This window comes from Patagioenas fasciata, chromosome 4 (genome assembly GCF_037038585.1).
Source record: "Patagioenas fasciata isolate bPatFas1 chromosome 4, bPatFas1.hap1, whole genome shotgun sequence".
NCBI lineage: Eukaryota > Metazoa > Chordata > Aves > Columbiformes > Columbidae > Patagioenas > Patagioenas fasciata.
The window spans coordinates 35,323,755-35,331,766 of record NC_092523.1 but is presented as its reverse complement, the minus strand read 5'-3'; the positions used below and the strand labels follow the sequence as shown (position 1 = coordinate 35,331,766).

The 8,012-nt window shown below is 39.3% G+C and overlaps 1 protein-coding gene across 4 annotated transcripts; it reads right to left on the bottom strand.

The window, feature by feature from the left end:
* Positions 1-245: 245 nt before the first annotated feature.
* On the bottom strand, positions 246-7,873 carry RWDD4 (RWD domain containing 4). 4 transcript variants are annotated; one of them, XM_065837432.2, is made up of 7 exons: positions 7,551-7,660; positions 7,198-7,278; positions 4,738-4,847; positions 4,484-4,628; positions 3,567-3,681; positions 2,541-2,590; positions 246-2,373 (listed from the first exon to the last, which is right to left on the bottom strand). In XM_065837432.2, the coding sequence occupies exons 1-7, from the start codon at positions 7,572-7,574 to the stop codon at positions 2,290-2,292; spliced, it is 609 nt and encodes a 202-aa protein (XP_065693504.1). In that variant the 5' UTR covers positions 7,575-7,660; the 3' UTR covers positions 246-2,289. The 4 variants fall into 4 exon arrangements, with proteins under 4 accessions (XP_065693504.1, XP_065693503.1, XP_065693502.1 ...); XM_065837431.2 differs by lacking the exon at positions 7,551-7,660 and adding an exon at positions 6,754-6,809; XM_065837430.2 differs by lacking the exon at positions 7,551-7,660 and adding an exon at positions 6,754-6,821 and having other exon boundaries at positions 7,198-7,271.
* Positions 7,874-8,012: the final 139 nt, after the last annotated feature.

Below are 8,012 nucleotides of genomic sequence, written 5' to 3'. Positions count from 1 at the left end.
CAAAGAAACAACAAACATAATGGAGACTCTCTTACAATTCTCAGTGGGATGACTGACCCTCATATTAACAGCAAACACAACTACCCTGAAAAACATGTAAACATATATTGAGAGAGGGAAGATGTAATTCTTCCACCAATTTTTAAGAATGCTTTCTTTGTGACAGAAAATCCTTTGCAAGTTCAAACTTCACGCTAGAATTGCAGTTGGCAATACACAATTAAAAAAAATAAACACATACCACAGCAGATAAATAGGCGTTTATTAAAGTTCATCTCAAAACAAACAACAATAAGGGACATTAAGGCATCTTGTAGTCAGTAACCATTCATATAGCAAAGACGACTTCTCTTTCTGATGCAAGATAGCAGATTAGGAAAAAAAAAAGTTCTCCCAACACATTTGGCAGAGTGCTGACTTCCACCGTGCCACCACTTGGTCAGCAACCCCTCCAAGGAATGCCCCATTTCTCCAATGAAAGAGCTACAGAATCACAATACTCACTGAGACACGTGCAAGAAAGCACTTCTCCTTCCCCTCAGACGTCCAACCATCTGTGGGGATACACACTGGAGAAAGACTAACAGATGGATACCGCAAAGAATAAAGAAGACATACGCCTGCTAAACCACTCAGTTTTGAGCAGACTAGAATATTTGGCCTTGCTTTCGCTAGTATTTGCTATTTCAGACAGTAACTAGTGAAGAGGGGACCACAAGCTTCAGTCTATTACAATGTAAAAAGTTTTATGTTCTCCTTCTACATTCATATTAGATAAACAAATGACAAAGGTCTTGTTTCCATGGAATAATTTATTTTGACGAATTATGCTGTCAAGTGACCAATCACTGTTATAGTGCTTTTTTCTTCAGTTGGAATAAGAACACCAGGAAATGTTTACAGTGTAATTGGGTTCACTATAACAGGATTTTTACTACAGAATAAAATATAAATTAATAAACATTGCATATAGCACTATTCACTTCACCACATCAGCTATCTATATCCTTTGTCACATTCTAACCTTCATTTAAGGCAAGTTTGTTTCTATTTTTCCAAAGAAGACCACATAGTCTCGAGATAAACTTGTGTGACTAGGTTTGCGAGTTAGGAAATTGAGTTTTATAAAATGTTTACTCCAACAAATATGAAAGTTATTAAGAGAAAGATGGTGACCCAAAATTGTACTGTATTAAAAGGTGGAGTTTCCTTGTACCAAAGTCCTTTATTCATCATCTTTAGAACCAGTTTTGCTTAACTATAAAAGAGACACAAAAAGAAAGTATTCAGAGTTTAGACTGCCATGCCATTTATTAGGAAACAAGAACAACATTATCTCCATCTTACATAGAACACATGTATATTTAATTAATAATACAGACTGATTGTGCTACTATACGAAAAGACTGAAAAGCATCAAAAATAATTTCTTAAGCTTAGACACTAAATGAGCTTATTTCCTGAATGCAAAAGTGGACTTTATAAAGCAACACCGCAAAACCCCAGAAAAACCTCAGCACACTGCTTCTATTTAATTTTAAGATTCGGTCACCAGGTCTCCAAAATAAATAAGATGGACTAATGGAAAAAAGTATCTCCACGCATCTCTGAGAGAACTCCCATGTGGAAATTTACACAATAAAAAAGAGACATTAATTCACTATTTCTCACTTTTTAAAAGCTAATTATTACATGTAGTGCATCTATCGTGATATCTATCTGGAATTCAAGACATCCACTACAAATAGCCACTTTTAACTCAGAATGACTCTGCCCAAAACCACCATCATCATTTACTTGCTCTTATTTAACAACTGCACCAGTAAGAATTACTTATAGTTGTGTAAAATAAAATAGTTTACTTTCAAAATTGCAAAGCAGCTATACGGATTTCCACTGAATCAGCAAAGACAAGAGGGTGGCAGAAATCAATGCAGAGGGAGCAAGCAGAAAATAAATATTCACTGAAGGAGGTGCTGCAGAGAACACTCAGGCTTGCAGGAGGCAGCAAAGTGCTCCCACTTGGGATGACTCCCTTCTGCTTACTTATCCATTGCCCTCCAGAACCTGGCAACACCACTGACTTTATTTTACATCTTGTTGCCAGATGAACACAGAATATTTGCAGTGCATTTGGCTAACAAAGCTCTCTCATCATAAAATTAAGATTTAATTGCTCAATAAATAAAAGACATACTAGACCAACAAAGTTCAAAGAGGAATCAAAGTCCTTCTAACTCTAATATTCAGAAGGACTAACCATTTTAAAGCATTTGAGTAATATGTAAATTAGAATCCAAAAGAGCAACAGTTCTTACTATTTCTTGAAAATCTTTTTAACATTAAAAAAGATGGCTTGAAAATACTTACATGCTGGATGCACATAGAAATGAATCAGACACCACAGTCAAATCCAAACAAAGTTAGGAAGAAAAGCAAGAAAAAAAATCAGATTAGTTTCCTTGAGATGTAAGTACAAATTATTTTTAATGTACATGTGCAGTATTTCCATAATACTGCATATCATACAGTCATGCTACCTTAATTACGTCCACCCAGTTCCATCCTCGCGGAAGCTCCCCTTTGTTATCTGCAGAATAAGAAGGTTTTATTTTCAACATACAAGCTAAGGGGAATCTTTACCATTCCTTAACATTAACACACAAAATTCTAAAGATCCAAACCTTTAATTTCTCCACTACAAAGCCATGAGGACAAAAAGAGGTATTATTGTCTTAAGTATATACTACTTCAAAGTAGTTCTGTTCGAATAAAAACACCCCAGTCCATTTGACATTTAATTTAGAAGGCAATTCTAACATGAGCTGGGCTGACCAGCAGTGATGCATTCTGTCAAAGAACAAAATTTTACACAACTTTTCCTTTATATCATCAACATTTAATCTGCCAATTATACATTAGGTCAGAAAAATCATATGCAGAAACTGCTATCACAGGGTACAACTTGTTGCTCCAATATGACAGTATTATCTAGATCATTATTAAAAATTAAGGTTGAACACATAAAAGTCATCAGCAGGATTAGCTGAAATATTGAACACTTTTCAATCAGAAGCCTACCATTTCATTGAAAGCATAAAGTATCTGCAGAAGCACCTCTATTTTGAGCATACAAACTAAATTCAATATTTTATTTTGGGTTTCAAAACAAATATTTTCATTTAGAAATTTCATTTTTAATAATGTGAATTATTTATGAGGGCCCACGAACAAAACATGTTTTTTGTTGAAAGTGAATGTTCAGAAGTTCGAGACACTCTCCTCCCACAACTATTTTTTTAAAATTGCACTTCTGTTACATATTGAAATAAAGAAATAAAACAAAACCAATAACATTGTGAAATCCCCTCTCTACAGAAAGTTGCTTTGACCAGAACTAACAACTCAGTCAAAAATAATTCATCTGAAACAAGCAAAACAGAGACCACAGACTTAAGTAGTTAATCTTATAAATAAGTGACTGCTGAGCCTGACCCTAGCAAGATGTCACTGCCATAAAGTTTGGATTCTCATACTGCTCAAACAAAATATTATAGTGAACAAACCTGTTTTATCGGCCAGTTTTCGTTTCTGGGTTTTGGATAACTGCTCCTTTTTATCTTTTTTCTTACTTGCTGGCACATCAGGAGTTCCAATTGCAATACTATTGCTTACTGAAGTCTGAGAAGGACAAAAATGGTTGTTAATATTTTGCATATTTGTTCCACAGATACCTCTGTGTTTGATGACTGAACCTGACATACTGAAATATCTTGATTGTCAGAAAGAAGCAATGCTGTCAGCAGTCTGCAGCATTTAATCAACATATAATCGTGACTGTAGTTTTAAAACAAGGGTTGGGGACTGGAATTATTTCCTTTGAGAGCTGCAAAGGGCACCTCTTACACTTTTTAAATTTAATCATGGAGTGTGGTTTAGTCTGAGGAGATGGATTCAGACTTCCCAAGCATGGAAACCACTTCTTCTCCTTCAAAGCAAATCTGCAGCACCAGAAGCCAATAACGTCCTTGTACAACACAGAAGCCACAAACAGATCCAGCCTGACTCATTCAAGACCCTGGAGCTGCACTTATGTAATCCATTGCATCCCAGGAAGGTTGCAGTAATTTGCTCTGTGCCCCCATCCCCCTCCCTGGGCAGATGCTTTTAATCTCTATTTCAGCTCTCTTTAGTTTTGCTTCTGCTCCAAGTCTTCATTTTTATGTTATTCTATGGGACAGAACTGCAGCCCGCAAACATTTTGGTGTAATAGCAAAATAACAATTAACTGTAACAATTACGAACATAGAGCATTACAGCACCATACTCTGTGTGTCACTGTTTAGCCACTAGCATGGGTATACCCAATATACTGATTAACAACTTAAAGACAGAGCTATGAAGTATTTAGAATTGTCATAACCTTTTTTTTTTTTTTTTCAGTTTTAAAAGCAAGAGATTAAATCTGAATTTACCTACTTACCACAGTGTTAACCGGCTGCTTTTCCATGAACAACTCTTTATTATCTTTGGCATATTCAAAAAGTGTGTATGTCATAGCAGTTCCAAGATTTGCTTCAACTTCTACCATTAACTTATCCAAAATACTTTGTTTAATAGCTGAAGATCTAAAAGAAATCATAAAACTCCACTATAATCTAGACAGATGAAGAAAAGCTGCTCAATCAAAAAACCTCTACATATGAGGCTGGGAGTGAAGCTGTCATAAATACTGACATTGTGTTGTTGAAAAAAGCATCCATCGATATGACTGGTGCTGTTTGTGGATATGTTTCTGGCCAAGAAACTTCTATTAGAAAGGCTTTGGGGTCTCCGCTTTCACCTATCTGAAGTGAAAAGAAAAACTTTATAAATCAACAGTTTCCAGTCACTCGTTAAAGATTACAATGTCAATATGCATGTCTTTCACCTGTTTAAGACTATCCAGATTCCTTAAGATAACTATTATCATCATAAAGGTATCAGAAAATAAAGCTATTATATAGAAAAAATACTAAATTTCTGTTATCAACTCCTACCTAGCAGTTTTCATCCTAGGAAAAGTAAGAGAAACATCCAAAGCTCTCTTTATTTTTTTTAATGGCTTTGTTTTAAAAACTACTTTGCAGCATCTGCAAGCCAAATATTACACAATAATATATGAGAAAAGAAAAGATGAAGCCTTCTTTCCCCCTCCCATGCATCCAAGATCAGAGCAATATGAAAACAAACCACAAGACAGTGTTGAGATAAAGAGAATGATAAACTAGTGACCTGAGATAGCAAAAAACAACAGATAAGAATTTCAGTACTTCTGTCTTCTATTTTATTTCATTATAAGAAGGAATGAGTAGTAAAAGATTTAAGTAGACAGTAGAATGAGAATGGATAAAAAAGCATAACATTAAAAAAGCCACACTTTAATATAAAAAATCATTCACATCCAATCAATTAAGTGAACCCAAATTACACATACAATCCTTATAATTATGTTGAATTAAATTTTAAAAACTTTTTTTTAAATTTAAAACTAGTACAGGTGCTACCAAAGGCATGCTATACAAACAGAAATAACCATTTCACACATGATTTGGAAAACAAAATTGCTTAAATCCATATTCTAAAACCACCTGAAAATTCTTCCTTATTTCCCTCATTATAGAATAGTCCATATCTGGCTTCATCAAATTTTATAGAATGACATGTAACCAGAAGAAAAGTCCTAATCAAGGTAAGGCTACCGTACATTAATTTTTTTTAAAAGCTGGTGCTTTTTTTTATTCACAGTGTCTGTTTCAGCAGAGTGGACAAACTGACATTCAGAAGCATCTGTTTTAAAGGTAAAATAAATAACATCTTACATCAAGAATCTGCAACATTTTTCAAGACATCATCTACAGTGTAGCAGTCCCGTTCCCACCAGTGCCAAGAAGAGAACTGGGGGTGCAGTTTACAGAGTTGCCTCAGGAAAGCCCTGACATGATCATGCTCCTCCTTTTCAGTGCAACCTAAAAATTGGGTGGTCTTACTTCAAATGCTGTTGCTGCTACATTTTCTCAATATTTAAAAAATATTTAATCTCAATTTCATAGCACACTGATTACAAAACAGCTGTGTTTTGTATGCAAGATGTGTGAGACATGAGGCTCAGAAAAATGGGATACTAATTCTTTCTACCTTCTCATGCATTGACTTGCACTATGCTTTCTCATAATACAAATTCTCCTTCATAGGAAAGATGTATTACTGCCCTTCTCTGCCACTAAGTTTTACAGTATTTAAATTGAGTTGCCCTAACTGTTGACAGTTATTTTTTGTCTAATAAATATTAGCAATGACCAAAGCTAGTAAAATGTAGAATGATACACTGCAGGCTTGCAGATATGCTGCATTTACTCTTTTGAAGAAATTAAACTTACTAATAAAGGTCCTATCAATGAAGGAAGGCTGAGCTTAAATGGATGGGATTCATGTGCCATTAATTAAGTTGACCTATATTTCATTACAACTACTGATGTTATTCTGAAGTTATTTGAGAAGTTACAAAAAGGTAATATGCATATAGCATTTTCAGAAGTCTCCCTTCTGTCCCATATGTGCCTGAGTGTTCATCAATAAATTTCTCTGGCAATCTAAAGATTTGTCTCAGTCTGTGCCCAGAACTTCCAGGTCTTTAAATTTTGGAAAATTGCAAATCTCAAGCTCAGCACTCCCTGTACGTGTTTTCTGAGCAGACTGTATCAATGTACATACCTGAAGCATTTTGTGAATTTTCTCTTTAGCAAGTAGACAAGGCACGCCAGCTATCTCTGGACAAAAGACTGTAATTTAGCAATAAGGCAGTTTCAGAGCTTTATATAGAAACTGACTACCTAGTTTAAGTATTATTAAGCATTACTCAGCAGGCTGGCTCCTGCAGCCAGTCTGCCGGTTCTCTACCTATGAAGTACATGGATGTGTAGGTAGGATGCCCAGCTAAGGGCTGCCAAACCTGTGCTGGGAACAGGTTCCTAAAGACAAAGCATTGTACTATCAAGAATCATCATACCAAAGATTCTGAAACAACGGCCTGCTGATCGAGTCTTCACTGCCCGCCTTACGCCTGTTCGTTTCAGAAAACGCCCGGTATGTCAAATACAGAGCAGCTTCGAGGCGAAGCCTGCACCGCAGAGACCCGTAGACCTTCCCCCGCCTTACCCGGTACTGGAAGGACACGGGGCTGAGCTCCCTGAAGCACAGGTCTCCCTCGTAGATAGAGCGCAGCGCTTCCAGCTCCATCTGCAGCACGGACAAGCCGGTTACCGCCGTCAGCCCGCACACGGCGCTCGGTTTGACACGCTCCGCACGGCCCCGCCGCTTGCCCGGGCCGCCCCACCCCTCCCGCCCCGCCGCCGCCCGGCTTCCTTCCCCTCACCCGCTCAAGCGGCCGGCTCTTTCCTCCCGACCCCAACCGCCTCCTCTCTCCACGCACGGAGGTTCCCCCTCGCTGCAAAGGAGCGCCCCGGGCCGGCTCCCCTCAGGCCCCGGGCGCAGGCAGGGCCCAGACTCACCTCCTGGTCTTCGTTGGCCGCCATGGCACGCGCTGCGGGGCGGGCAGCGCGCGGAGATCTGCTCCCCCACCCCCCGCTCCCTCCCTCCCCTCCCCTCCCCTCTCCTCCCCGCCGCCGGGGCTGGGGCTGGGCGGGACCCGCTGGCGGGGACCCGCTGGCGCGGCCCCGCCGGTGTGGCGCCGCTGTGGCACACGGAGGCCCGAGCGGCCCCGCCTGACGGACACACCTCCCCTGAGGGTAGGGCGGACCCGGTCGCTCGCTGCTATTGGTGCCCTCTTCCTGTCGTCACCTCCTCCCAGTCTTTCCATTGGCCAGCCCTGCTAGGCTCGCATCGCTTCCTTCTTCAGCTAACTGGCTCCTTCGCCAGTGACGCGCCCGCGCGGGCTCTCTCTGACTGGTCCGGTGGAGGAGAGGAGGCGTCGATTGGTCGCTTCTGCTGCCCTTCCGATGCCCGGCACTCGT